The 15,285-nt window shown below is 33.7% G+C and overlaps 1 protein-coding gene across 1 annotated transcript; it reads left to right on the plus strand.

Moving 5' to 3' along the window:
• Nucleotides 1–6,756: 6,756 nt before the first annotated feature.
• On the plus strand, nucleotides 6,757–14,904 carry LOC129309054 (26S proteasome non-ATPase regulatory subunit 1 homolog A). The gene is made up of 13 exons (XM_054950398.1): nucleotides 6,757–7,087; nucleotides 8,889–8,958; nucleotides 9,251–9,356; nucleotides 9,598–9,709; nucleotides 9,805–9,973; nucleotides 10,695–11,161; nucleotides 11,321–11,456; nucleotides 11,550–11,798; nucleotides 11,878–12,098; nucleotides 12,183–12,441; nucleotides 12,624–12,856; nucleotides 12,935–13,454; nucleotides 14,046–14,904. The coding sequence occupies exons 1-13, from the start codon at nucleotides 6,942–6,944 to the stop codon at nucleotides 14,379–14,381; spliced, it is 3,024 nt and encodes a 1,007-aa protein (XP_054806373.1). The 5' UTR covers nucleotides 6,757–6,941; the 3' UTR covers nucleotides 14,382–14,904.
• The last annotated feature ends 381 nt before the right edge of the window (nucleotides 14,905–15,285 follow it).

A 15,285-nucleotide genomic window follows, 5' to 3' on the forward strand; every position in this document is an offset into this window, starting at 1 on the left:
TACTGATTACACATTCCTGAGAATATTCGGTGGGTAACAATATTCCGTTGTCTGTATCTTGAGAGTTTATTCTCACTGGAGAGTCATTATACATGCGCACACATGCACATGATTTGGGAATATCCTCTCCGCATAATCCAAACTCCAGAAAGATATTTCAATCTGCATTATTCCCATGTCTCATTATGTTAGAAAAGCATCACTGTTGTTTTTAACTTTAATCATTTTATTTATGAAAATATACAATTGTTGATTCTCATACTTTTAATGTGTTTTGGTATTAATTTTTCTTTTTCTTTTTTTGGTTACTCTAAGTTCCTTAAATTTTATCTTTCTGCAATGTTAGTTCTTATATTATTTAAATGTGATCCTAAGGAGTTAATGGTAACTAACATGTGTAGAAATGCCGCTAGATTTTGTGTTGACTTATTAAAATTATGATGAGTCTTGTAAAAAATAAGTGGAAGGAAAAAAAAAGCAAGATATTAAATTTCAATCCTCGAACACATAATGGATAAAGCTTCAAAAGGAAGAAGATATGAAAGTAAGAGTAGGTGGACAAGGGTTAGTATCTATTTTACTCATACATTATCTAACTCCATATAATTTTATTAATTTAATAATAGAATTAACAGAGTTGTGTATAGATCGATTGGTTTAACTCTGTCAATTATGATAAGAATTAATTAATGTGTTATGAACAGATAAAACTTAAAGAATTCAGAGTATTGAAAAGAGTACATAAACTAACAGCAAAACACTTCAAAACTATTGTGACCAACGATTATATTTTTTCTAAATTTATTCTAAATGATTTTTTTTTTTTTTTTTGGGTTTTACTTTCGACCTATTTTCAGCGGGGGATGACACTTGAGGACGAGAAGCGACAGTTGAGGCTTGAGCTCTTTTTAGGACTAAAATATTAGAACATGTTTAATGAAGACCGAAGGCCATTTCCTGATATGAGCCCACTGAGCAATTTATTAAAATGCCCTTATTATCACAAGAGGAACATGGGCTGCACACTAGAAGACTGCTGACCCTGCTTTGGATTTCCTAATCTTTTGGCCGTACAATGAAATCAATTTTCTCTCAAGGTATTCAGATGCCTTTCCCCTTGACATAGCAAAAAATATTTTTTAAAAAAAGTTTCAAGTCATCCGCATTGAATTTAGACTGAAAATGATAGAGTATTGGGAGAATGACAATTTGGTCATGAAAGATTACATTAATGATAGTTAGATTCCCGGTAAAAATTTTTAAAAATAAATTATAAATATTAATTCAGACAGTTACAATTTAAAAATTACATTTAATACTTGAATACTTATTTATAATTAAAACTTTAAATTTATAATTATCTAAACTAATATTTTTAACTCATTTTAAAAAAATTATTAAAAATTTAACTACCATTAATTTAATGTTCTGGAATTTATGTATGACTTTTTCAGTAGTATTTTTCTGTTGGGATGACATTTTAGAATATCTAAGAAAAATAGCCAACAAAAGACAAGACTTGATTCTCACAATACGAAAGGTGGGGAAAAAGAGGAGTAAAAAGGGGCGTGCACGTGCGCGCGGGCAGAGGAGGGGAGAGAGAGAGAGAGGAAAGTCGGAGAAATGGACCAAGACAAACTTCAACTAATGACATGATGGCTTCATCAAACAAGCTTCTTTACTCTTTAATCAACGGACTTGGCAAATTGACATCACGTGAGTTATAAATGAGGAAATCTATGATTCAAGAGTGAGTATGAGACCTTAGCTAGGTCACCTCTCCCAATTGAAAAGCAGGGCTAATTCAATCCCACGAATTAATTTTATATAATTTGATAGCCCATGAATTCATTCAAAAGATATAAAGAAAGTAATAAAGGTGGAGCATGATTATGTATAGCTATCATTATCGCTGCACATATTTTGTGATCGTGTGTGTGTGTGTGCTGTCGTGAGATACATGTTGAATAACTGTTAAGTTGCTAAATGCGAGTATACCTTTAATTTGCTTATTTGTGCCACACTAGTATATTTTTAAACTTATGTGCTTGGTTTATGAGATTGTATAATCTTGCTCTTGTGGCTTAATATTTTTTCAGGAGACATTATGAATTCAAAACAAAGGGAAGCAAATGAAGCTAGAGACACTTAGTTGTTGTAATGTCTCTAGTTGCTCTTAATGTGTATTTGAACATTAGGAGTCATTTGTATAGATTATATTATTGCTTGTGTATAGCCTGTGATGATGATGATTTGGGCACTTTGGCATGGACTTTGTATGTTTTGAATTGGGTTGAGTATTATGTAGATCCATATTACGGTTTGTTCAATGAGAGAATTGCTAATTATAGTTTTAGTAACCTCCTAGTTAGTGGTAAGCCCAAGGGGGAGACTTGAATGTGTTTAACTTGAAGATGCAAGTAATTATTATAAATGTATTTTTATGCTTGAAAATAATTATAATAATAACAACTTAAGAGGGGAGACATTAAACTTTAGTGCTTTAGCATAAATGCTTATTTTAGCACCATGTATTTTAAGATCCTCATTTGATAGCGGGTTTGGATGAAATTGAGGCAATAAGTAAGATATTTAGTTTATTTGTGTGTGGACTCTCGAATCACCTTAAATAGAAGGTCAAGTGAAACTCGTGGCTAACAACAAGTGCGGCATGTGTGTGTGTGTGCATGCATGCTCACGCGCCCGTGTGAAGCTGTAAGTCTCGATGAGCTGGTTGTTGTACTATAAGCTATCATAAACGTGTAACAAGCCATGGCAAGTGTGTCAACTAAGCATTAGCCTCAGCGAAACTCCTAGCCACGGTGAACTTACACAAATTTCTTTAATGATTGTCTTGCCCTTTATCTTTCCTTTTTCAATGTTAAGTTATGTATTTCATATTTCCACGTGTTTTCAAATAGTTTGATTCTTGTTTGATTGAACTCCGCTATTTAATCTAAAGCAATTTTGGGTTCCTAATCTTTTGGTCTTCTTTATAAAATAAATATTCGAATTTAACCATGGTTGATCCTTATAATTAAGGGTTGTTGGTTGGCTAAGTTAATTGAATTAATGATAGAGGTTATTACACTACCAATGTCAACCAAGACAATTGACTTAGGGAAATATCTTGGGGTGTAATTACATTGAAAACCAATTAGGAGAGTGACATTTTTTAATGTGGTCGATAAAGTCAAGTGGAGGATCACAAGTTAAAAGGTTAGTTTGCTGTCTTTAGGAGGTAGAACAATTCTAGCTCGATCTATAAGTTTGGCCATTCTTAATTATATTATGCAAAACTCTCTCCTTCCAATTCATACTTGTGAGCTGCTTGATAGAAAGAAAAAAGATTTCCTCAAGGGAACTACTAAGGAGAAGTAGAAGGTAAATATTATTTCATGGACAGAGGTTTGCTAAAGCAAGAAGAATAGAGGTTTGGGAATCTCACAACCTAATCATAAAGTTAGGCCTCTTTAATGAATTTGGGTTGGCATTTAATGACAAAATGAACACTTTATAGGTACGAGTTGTTAGAGAGAAATATAAATGTGGAAATGACTTGATCCACAAATAAGGAAAGATAGACCAGGCTTTAATACTTCTTACACTCGTCATGGAGTTAGTGCAGAGATTCAACATTTGCTAAATCATGAATGGGATATTTCTATGTGGCATGTTCTCAAAAAAGGCAATGTAGTAGCTGACCACTTAGCCAAACAAGCCCTTCCTGGATGTCTAGGACTAAATACATTTATGCCTCCTTCTCCTACTATAGCTAGACTTATTGCTTTGAATTGTAACAATACACTTGACCGATAGGTTGGGTCTACTTTATCTGCTAAGGAAAAAAAAGAAAAGAACCGTAAAGAAGGGATTAACTAAAGTTTGCGCGAGTCAGCAGCATGTCCAAAAATTAAAAAATGTGGGGACAACATAGTATACATATATTTTATGGGGCATTAAAATTAATATTGTTAGAATTGAGAATTATTTATACACATTATATATGTAAACCCAAGCAAGATGAATCATTTGTGTGTATATTATAAGTAGGTTCATGGTGTGAGTAGTAGAGGCTTCAGTCACTTAATTAAGTTATTAAAGGTTTGAACTCTAGCCTTATGTACACTTAGGTCAGTTGCTCAAAATTCACTTATCTTAATTTAATTGTATAAAAATATATAGATACAATTTAAATACATATTGTTATATTTAAAGAACTTGTTTTCAATTAAATAAATATAAATGGCAAAAAAAAATAATAAATACAAGTGAATCTTTTATATACATTATTTATTCCATAATCAACTTTTGTTATTAATGTTATTAACACTTTAAAATTCCATTCTTTTTATTTGATTGGAGAAAAATATATTCAGTACAAAATATTAAATATATAAGTTTTTTTTGAAATATATTGGATATTTAAGACTAAGCATACACTCCCTTCAATTCTATTTGTAATATACTTTTTAAAAATATTTTTTTTGTCCAAAATATAGGATAAAATGAAAGCACACCTCAATATTATTATTTAAAACTAAGGGCAAAAATACAATTATATCTCATTTTTTCACGGTATCAAAAAAAATTTAACTTTTTTTGAAATATGTTAAATGGTTAAAAGTTTTCCACAAGTTTTATCCTAATTAAAAATATTGTATTCCCATGTATTTATATAAAAATACATTATATCAAGATTTATAAAACATAACAAAATATATTTCACCATGACACCGTGCGCATATATTTCCGGTTGAAATTGATACAATTCAAGAATTAATAAAATCAATTCAATTAAACTTATTAGTGAAATTGCATAATTTATTTTTAGAATATATTTTTTTCTATATACTCGATCAACATCCATTACTTTACCTCTGAAGTTCAATTTTAATAACCTATTTATAATTTGTATAATATATTAAATTAAGTTTTTTTCTACCTTCAATTATATCTTGTAAATGGAGAAAGAAGTCATTGTCTGAATAAAAATTTTGATAAATCTCATGTCATTAAATAAAGGTAACATTTTTATTTAAATAATTTAAATAAGTAAATATCAATCATTAAGAGAATAAGCATAAAAGTAATTTATATTTAATATTTTTAAGCCCATCTTTTAATTACCAATCAAATGTTTTCTATAAGATTTGAAGAAAATAATAGATAAATAGATAAATAAATAGATAATAGATAGATATTATCAACAAAATGACTAACATATCAGTGCGATTATATTTGTTAGTATAAATAAATTAAAATTGATTTTACTATTTTTAAATAAATATAGACTAGAATTTTAAGAAAATCCCTGACTTCAATTTTATCATTGAAGAATGAATAAATAAACACACTTAATTTTTTTAATGTTTTCTGACCAGATTTATTTTTTTGGTTATTTTTTAAAAAAATAATAATAAAATTTCTCAAATTATATAAATGATAATCTGGTCCTTCAAAATATTATAATTTTACTAAAATTTCTAAGGATTTTTGTATCAATAAATTTTAAATTAAAAAGATTATTTTGTCTTTATTAATAAGTCGTAATTTTTTTTGTTCAATTTTTAATCTTTTGAAAAAAGTTATTATTTCTTGCACAAAAATTGTGATTGGGATTTGGTATTTTGAAAATTTATCTTTTAATAATAGAAATTAATCCCGACAAATTGTGACTTTCTATTTAACTCTTGCAATTCACAGAATAAAATTTGTTATTTCTTAAGTAAAAATTGTGATTGGGAACTTATTATTTTGAGAAAGAAATTACACTTGATAAATTATAATTTTTTATTTAATTTTTTTGATTTACAAAATAAAAATTGTTATTCTTTAAACAAATTATGATTGGGCCTTGTTATTTTTAATAAGATTAAAATAATTTTTTTATTTTAAAATTTACTAACACAAAAATACTTTAAAAATTTTAATAAAATTATGTTATTTTAAAAGATTATATTGTTATTTATTTAATTTAAGAAAAATTTTCTTGCTATATTATTTTTCCCAAAGAAGCTTGGCTTGCAAGGGAAGCTAACTTTCTTTGTAGATTGAGGGACCCGATAGATGCAAGCAGATCGAATATCTTCAAGGGAAAATTTCATTTAAAGATAAAAAAAAAATAATTTCATGTAAATTAAAAAATATTTTAAAATTTTAATTTAGTCTAAAAAAAGTTAAAATAATTTTAACGATAAAAAATAGAAAATACTTTTCACATATTATATAGAATTACTAGTTATTAATTTTTTTATTAAATTTATTAATTTATTAATATCACTTATAAATTGTATTAATTTATCAGACAATCAATAATATTAGTTATTAATTTGATAACTTTATTTATTAATTTATTAATATTAATTATAAATTATAAGATCTATTAATAATTTACAATTGATTTTAGTAAATTATAAAATCTATCAGTAATTTATAATTAATGTTAATATATTAACAAGTAAAATTAATAATTTAATAATTGATGTTGTTATTTATATTTAAAAACTAATATCAAGTTTTGTATAATTATTGACATGTTATCTCATATAATTTATAATTTATATTCATAAATTAGTAAGTAGAGCATGAAAATGAACCATTGATTTTATATAATAGATGAAGAATATTTTAATCTTTTTATTATTAAAATTTTTTTTAATTTTTTATATTGAACTAAATTAAAATTTTAAAATATTTTTTGACTCACCGAAAATTGAATCTCTTCCTTGGTTCTTAACTCAAATTGTCCCTATTTCCAACTTTCAGTGCAGCCCCTCCCTTTACAAGCACTCTCTCTCCCTCTCTTTAGTCGTCTTCTTTTGGAACTCGCTCTGATAGGGTTTCGAATCTTCATCTTCTTAACCCTAAACCGAATCAATTTGGATTTCTGTTTGAGATCCAAATCCTGTTGAGTTCTCCTTCATTCCCTCGCACATACCATGGCGACCACAATTGTGAGCTCCGCTGGTGGCTTGCTGGCGATGCTGAACGAGTCCCATCCCATGCTCAAGCTTCACGCTCTCTCCAACCTCAACAACTTGGTTGACAACTTCTGGCCTGAGATCTCCACTAGTGTCCCCGTCATGTATGGATTATTCTCTTTTAATGCGTGTATTTGTTTGCGCGTCAATGTGTATTTTGCTATTTATGATGTATGAATGAAGTTACCTCTGCCAATTGACTCACTGCGTATTCGATGAAATATTAATATAGCTATTTGTGAAAGTATTTTACGATTAAGAAGCAACTACCTCTTGTACAGATTATACATAAACCTACTATAACTATAGTATACCTTTTTTTGATTACGAATTGCTTCATTTATTCGACTGTTCCACAAACGACGAAAATCTCTCTTTTTCCTATCTCTATACCGATGAGCCGAAACCAAAGCTTTTATTTTCTGTTTGAGTAAGTCTTGAGTGAGCCCCTCGAAAACTGATGTAAATAAACGAATTTTTGTCCTACGTTTCCGAGCTATATATCCTCGTTTAATTCTGGTCATTGAATAAATCAAACTTCGATGAATAACTATTTGATTTCTTTTCTTTCAGTTGTTCTTTTCCCTTTACTATAGTGTATTATTACTACAGTGTATTGATAATAAAAACGGATTTTTCCAATGTATTAAAAAAAAAGATTCCAATGAATTACTAGGTTGAAGACAGTTTGATGTTAACAACACAAACCAGATAAATATTTAAGGCTTTCTATGTGAGAACCCAATTAGCATGACGAGATAAATTCTCAACAAGACTATTGCAATGGATTAAGGAAATTTGTTAACAATTGTAACATCTGGACGTTGAGATTAAGGTCCCAGTATGGTTGAATCTATAAGACCATGTGCGGCATTGGGTAGAGAGGAAAGTGGCAGGGCATGCTAAACATGGAGTGGTTAGTTTATGTCATTCTGATTTTGATCATTAAAGTAGCTCCATGAATGCTTGCTTTCACAATTAAGAGTATCTTTCGGGAGAATTATGCCCATATTATTCTTTCCTACAAATAATGATAGTCCATGGACCATACTTGCAACAGCCTGTTAAATGTATCTCTAATACCCATAGGATTGCTCAAAATCCCTTATTGAAGTTCCTACATGGCACAGTCAAGCCTATAAATTGCACACTGGAGGCCCTAGAAACTTGTTAATCAGGTAAAGAATGCGAGTAGGGTTGGATGAGACTGTTGTAGGATGTAGGCAGGAGTCTCATTTACTGCGAGCATGTCCTGTGTTTGGGACTATCTTTGGTGAATTACTGGTTTTGGAGTAAGGCGGGTTTAGTGCGTACAGTTATAACGATGAGGTTGGCTGCTTGGTTGAAAGCTTGGAAACATACATGTTTGGCAGTTTATATGTCAAGGGAGATTTTTTTGATTTCCAATTGTTCTGGGTTGTAGGTTGGGGATGTTTTGCATCGATGGATGACATAGTTAGCTGCGTATTGTTGTTGGCCTGAGTTACATTATTTTTTTCCCTCAAGAATTTGATGAGGTAGTGGGAGTATAAAATGATGGTTGATGGTGTGATTTATTTGCTGATATGTCTGGTGGTTAGTGCTTATTGGCATTGAACAGTGAAAGGACATTGTGGTTGGATTCTAGAAATTTTTGTATCTCTTGATGCAGAATCAGATATTTCAATGCATTTAGGAACCTACTTCAACTCAATGACATCTCGGATTATCCAGTGCACCAATTAACTATTTAGAGCAAAATTTAATATGCTACAACCTAGATAAATGCATTCTCCCTCAGCAATTCAAGTTGCTTCCATTTTATGTGCCTGAGCTTGGAATATGGAAGCATTGATATGTACTTGTTATGTTCTGTTGTAGGTCTGTTGCAATTATGTGTATTTTTATTATTATTATTTTTTGCAGAGAGAGTTTGTATGAAGACGAGGAGTTTGATCAACATCAAAGGCAACTTGCTGCACTTCTTGTATCAAAGGTATTACTGCCGTGCTGATTACTGAACTAGAATCTCTAGGGAGTCCAAGTTCTGTTAATTAAAATATTTCCCTTTAATACCATGGGGATTTTATTGTTATAGTTGACTGAAGAACAAAGCATGGACATATGGAGAATAACCCATTCAGCAAGATTTTTTTTTTTGAATTTATTCTGTTGCTTTATCACTGTATATATGTTCTCTCACTATACACTTTTAATCTTATTTATGGAAATCAGTGCGATAGTTTTGTCTGTTGCTGGCTAATTTTAACGTGCTCCCTGATCTTCAGGTCTTTTATTACTTGGGTGAACTTAATGACTCCTTGTCTTATGCCCTTGGAGCTGGTTCTCTGTTTGATGTTTCGGAGGATTCTGACTACGTGCATACTCTTCTTGGTAAGAACTATGGTCTAGTTTTATTCAATCTTGAAGTGTAAAATGCTACGTGATGAATCTCAGTATCCAAAGCTTGATACAGGCATCACTTTGACCACTATGCAACGGCAGGGTCATGTCTTTGAATTCATTTGGTTTGTTATAGTGAAAATCTTACCATTAATATGAAGGAAATTTGAATGCCGCCCTTTAATACATGATTAATTCTCATGGAATGTTTTTTATTTTCTTTTTTGTTCAGCTAAAGCCATTGATGAATATGCTAGCCTAAAGGCTCAGGCAGCAGAGTCAAGTGATGACTCTGTGAAGGTGGACACTAGGTTGGAAGCTATTGTGGAGAGAATGTTGGATAAGTATGTGAAATATGATTGTTCTTATGTTACTATGGTAGTAAATGCTTCCATAATTCTCACTTTTCCTTCTGCCTATTTCTTTTTCCGTTGTTTAGGTGTATCATGGATGGAAAGTACCAGCAAGCTATGGGGACTGCCATTGAATGCAGGAGGTTAGATAAACTGGAAGAAGCAATTACGAAGAGTGACAATGTTCACGGGACTTTGTCGTATTGCATTTACATCTCTCATTCCTTTGTGAATCTTAGAGAATACAGACAGGAGGTAAAGATATAAAGATCTACTAGTTGTATTCTTGTCCTATATGTGGTGATTTTGTGGTGAACTTTTGCCCCTCTGCTCCCATGAATTTTGGTTTTGGGGTTGTATCTTATCAAGTTTTGTTAATAACTTTAATTTTAATTTTAGTGGTTTTATTTTTCATTTAGCATTTAGTCCTCTATACTTACATGGGAAATTTAATCAGAAGGTGCTGAGGCAAATTGCAAACTAAAATGAATTATGACTAGTCAATGATCAAGAAGACTGACGTTCTAGTTTCTTGGTTCAAATCTAGTGCCTTATATATTTATCTTATGATTTATGATCTAGCTTTAGACGTTGTGGCTTTCTTGAAAGGTGTTTTTATTACTGCCCATCTTGGGTCTTACTTTATTGTGCTCACTGTACTTAGCATTTCTTAGGCATAGGTCAAGAAATTGCTGGTGAAGGTTAGAAGTTCTTGCATTTTAGGTAGTAGTTTAAAAAAAATATTTAACGACTCCATATGATGACGTTATGATTTATCTGATGTCTGTCTCCCCATTCTATTTGATAGCTAATTCTTCAAGTGAAGGGTTTTCATCAATTTTAGCATTATTTGACAGTAATAAAAGGAAATTTTTCTTTAATGTGACGTGACTTGTACTTTGCAAAATGTGAGACATTTTAACAAGGCGTGTCTAAAATTGGATGAATGAAATTGATCCTTTATCTCCTTTCTCAGGTTCTTCGACTCCTTGTCAAAGTATTTCAAAAGCTTCCATCTCCTGATTATCTTAGTATATGTCAGTGTCTGATGTTCTTGGATGAACCAGAGGGTGTCGCAAGCGTATTGGAAAAGCTTTTACGTTCTGAAAATAAGGATGATGCCCTTCTGGCATTTCAAATAGCCTTTGATTTGGTAGAGAATGAGCACCAAGCTTTTCTCCTAAATGTTAGAGGTCGCCTTTCACCCCCAAAGTCTCAACCTGCAGAATCTGCGCTGCAAAAGGCCAGTGATCCAGCCCCAGATGCTAGTGCAAGTGTACCAGATGATGTTCAAATGGCGGATGATGATTCTGCCTCTAATGTAAATGTGCCTGAGGATCCAAGTGAAGCTATCTATGCTGAGAGGCTAAACAAAATAAAGGGAATTTTGTCTGGAGAGACTTCAATACAATTGACCCTGCAGTTTCTGTATAGTCACAACAAGTAAGGCTCATAGTTTAGCACGTTGATATTTTTTTGTTATGGTACTCATTCCGAGCCTATTTATAAAGAACAATTTGTTTCATATAATGTTGCCTGGAGGTAGTATCTTTAAGATGCTCCGTTGGTTCTTATTCTGTATTGGCTGTGTTTTGCACCCAGATCTGATCTCCTTATCCTAAAAACAATAAAGCAGTCCGTGGAGATGAGAAATAGTGTCTGCCACAGTGCAACTATCTATGCTAATGCAATTATGCATGCTGGAACAACTGTAGACACTTTCCTAAGAGAAAATTTGGTTAGCCATGCTTTCTTTCTTGTTGCTTTTCTCCCCTTTCTTGAAGCTTGATTATTTTTTATTGTTAAGATTTTGTGGCTTTGAAAATGTCAGGACTGGTTGAGCAGAGCAACTAATTGGGCCAAATTTAGTGCAACTGCTGGTCTTGGTGTTATTCACAGAGGCCACTTGCAGCAGGGAAGATCATTGATGGCACCTTACTTGCCTCAGGGTGGGTCAGGTGGTGGTGGTAGTCCATACTCTGAAGGAGGTGCTCTGTATGCTCTTGGTCTAATTCATGCAAACCATGGAGAGGGCATCAAACAATTTCTTCGTGATAGCCTGCGCACTACCACTGTTGAGGTTCTCTTTGATTGTGATCATTATTTTCTTCAGAAAATCATGTTGCAGTATCATACTTCACAATTTGGTCATGGTGCAGGTTATTCAGCATGGTGCATGTCTAGGTCTTGGGCTTGCAGCTCTAGGAACTGCTGATGAGGATATATATGATGACATCAAAAGTGTTCTCTACACCGATAGTGCTGTTGCTGGTGAAGCAGCTGGCATAAGTATGGGGTTGCTTATGGTTGGAACAGCCAGTGAGAAGGCAAGTGAGATGCTTGCCTATGCACATGAGACGCAGCATGAAAAGATCATTAGGTAAATGGGTTTCTATTGACAACTGACAAGGTGCTAAACCATTGCTTCTCTTTGGCTAGATATTTATGCGTATTTAACTTTCAGGGGTTTGGCTTTGGGGATAGCTCTTACAGTATATGGAAGAGAAGAAGAAGCAGACACCTTGATTGTGCAGATGACTCGGGACCAAGATCCAATTTTGCGTTATGGTGGTATGTATGCACTGGCCCTGGCATACAGTGGAACAGCAAACAACAAGGCCATTCGACAGTTACTGCACTTTGCTGTGTCTGATGTGAGTGATGATGTCAGAAGGACGGCAGTTCTAGCATTGGGATTTGTCTTGTACTCTGACCCAGAGCAGGTTGGTGCGCTGCTTTTAATATAGTTCTCGAAGCTTGGGCTAGCCCATAACTCCTCATTTCAATAATTATTTATTCGTCTTGTAAAATATAAAAATATATATTCCTTTCTTTGCCATCAAATTCATGTTCTATTTTTGCTTGAGTGGTTGGGCTGAGATATCATAATGTTTTATGCTTGCAGACTCCTCGAATTGTTTCTCTCTTATCTGAGTCTTACAATTCCCATGTTAGATATGGCGCAGCACTTGCTGTGGGCATTTCTTGTGCTGGTACTGGTCTTAGTGAGGCCATATCTCTACTGGAGCCTTTGACGTCAGATGTTGTTGATTTTGTTCGTCAAGGTGCCCTTATAGCAATGGCTATGGTCATGGTCCAGATAAGCGAGGCTAGTGATGCTCGTGTTGGAACATTCAGGTATTGTTCCTGACTTTTTGCACATTAGGGAAACTAATTTTGGATTTCTGATGGTTCGCTGACTTAATGCTTTTTTAGGCGACAACTAGAGAAAATAATTCTGGATAAGCACGAGGATACCATGAGCAAGATGGGAGCAATTTTGGCCTCTGGAATTCTTGATGCTGGTGGAAGAAATGTGACCATAAGATTGCTTTCCAAGACAAAACATGATAAAGTTACTGCGGTTGTTGGTCTTGCAGTTTTTAGTCAGTTTTGGTATTGGTACCCTCTCATTTATTTCATAAGTTTGTCATTTTCACCCACGGCTTTTATTGGCCTGAACTATGACCTGAAGGCTCCAAAGTTTGAGTTCGTATCACATGCAAAGCCTTCATTGTTTGAATACCCTAAGCCTACTACTGTACCCACCACTACGTCTGCTGTGAAACTTCCCACTGCTGTTCTGTCAACGTCAGCTAAGGCCAAGGCTAGGGCTAAGAAAGCTGAAGATCAGAAGGCTAATGCTGAAAAATCATCTGGGACAGACTCAACCTCGGTTGCCTCAGGTACAGGGAAAGGAAAGTCTTCCAGTGAGAAGGATGGAGAATCCATGCAGGTAATGCACATTTTATTATTTTATCATAGAATGAAATCACATTCATTGGATTTTTCTGAAGTCGCATGATCTAAGTGGTGGGATATAGGGGATCAAACGGGTTGTGGTTAAAGTTGTCCACTAGTTGTTGGCAGTCTTGCATCCTTTTTTGTGCATCCAGTAGAAGTGTGCTATTGCTTGTTTGTTTCCCCCACCATTATTTTGGCTGCAGGATGGTAGGGATTACTCTCACCTTCCCCATCCCACCCTCTATTTTGGGCTTCTTCTCTCTTATGCATTGAGCTTACTTGCCAAAGTAATTTATGGCAATTTTGTGTCTATACATACATACATACATACATACATATATATACAGAGAGAGAGGTTTTAGTTTCAAATATTGACTTAGATATGAGGTTTTTAGTTTGATTTGTAGATGATTTTTAAAAATTGGTATGCAAAGAAGCCGCACAAGCTGATTACAGTTTTCTTGTCATTGTTTTGTTTAGTTCAGTGCCGTCAAACTTCATATCAAATAGCTATTTCTCTGCAACCAACATAAGAAATAGGTGGTGTGATTAATGTCAATTTATTTTCCTTCGTTCTCTTAAGGTTGATAAGGTCGATAGCCCACCGGAGAAGAAGTCAGAGCCTGAGCCTTCTTTTGAGATTCTAACCAACCCAGCTAGGGTGGTTCCAGCTCAGGAGAAGTTTATTAAATTTTTGCAAGACAGCAGATACGTTCCAGTTAAGTTGGCACCCTCAGGGTTTGTGCTCCTTAAAGACCTGCGGCCTACTGAGCCTGAGGTGCTTGCTCTGACTGACACACCCTCCTCTACTACCACCTCAGCTGCTGGTGGATCAGCAGCAGCACAGCAGAGTTCTGCATCAGCCATGGCAGTGGACGAAGAACCCCAACCTCCCCAGCCATTTGAATACACCTCGTGAGTTTTGTGTCCTGACTACGCGAAGGATCTTCATTGTCCATAGGAACTTGGGGTTGCAAAGGAGAGAGGTCCCAAACGGGACAAATCATTTCTGCTTCAATGTTGACACAAGTTTGGAATCCTGGGCATGGAAACTTTTGTTTTTAAAAGCACTGTTATAGATGTCTCATGCTGCAGTAGGCAATCGATCTGTGAACTGGTTCTTATTATTGTTACTATTTGCTTTCAAGGAGACACAGTGGAAGATAGAAGCGGGAAGCGGCCAGCGTGGAGGATTTTAATGTGTTTAATTGTGCCCCCTACGTTCTTCAAGAAAATTTCTGCAATTACTGGTCTCTGATTAGGGTTTGTAGTAGCGCTGGTAGTCATGCTTTTCTTCTGGAAAATCGGAGCGTTTATCTCGTTTATATTTTATAACTGGCAATTTGCAGCTATGTACGTCTTAAGTGAATTCCATTCCATTTGATACATGTACTGACCACTTTTATCGTATGCGAATTTGTTCATCTTGTTTGGGTAGTTAACATGCTATAGTTTTTTTAAAAGAGAATGTACTCACTGATGCGTTGCTTATTTTCGTTTGTTGCTATTAAAAGTAATAGAGGATTTAGAGGGAGTAATAGATGATGACATGAAATTATCTCAAATTTTGCGTGCATCAACTCCAGCTGGGGCCTACTAGTTGGCTGCAAAGGACAAGGAATTTTGTTATTAGCTTAACAAGGATTGTGTCAGATAATGCCCAAAGAAACAGAGTGTCTCTTGACTGTGTAATCTTAGGTATTTCTATCTCAAATTATATTTTATTAAAATTGTGGAAGAATCTTTTTATCTCCTTTAATCTTCGTTGTGGACTGGTAGTGGATTGGAAGTAGTCCTTGAAACAATATTTTACTTTATCTGAA

Source organism: Prosopis cineraria, unplaced genomic scaffold (assembly GCF_029017545.1).
Source record: "Prosopis cineraria cultivar Desert tree isolate PC_DT_omini unplaced genomic scaffold, ASM2901754v1 PC4, whole genome shotgun sequence".
NCBI lineage: Eukaryota > Viridiplantae > Streptophyta > Magnoliopsida > Fabales > Fabaceae > Prosopis > Prosopis cineraria.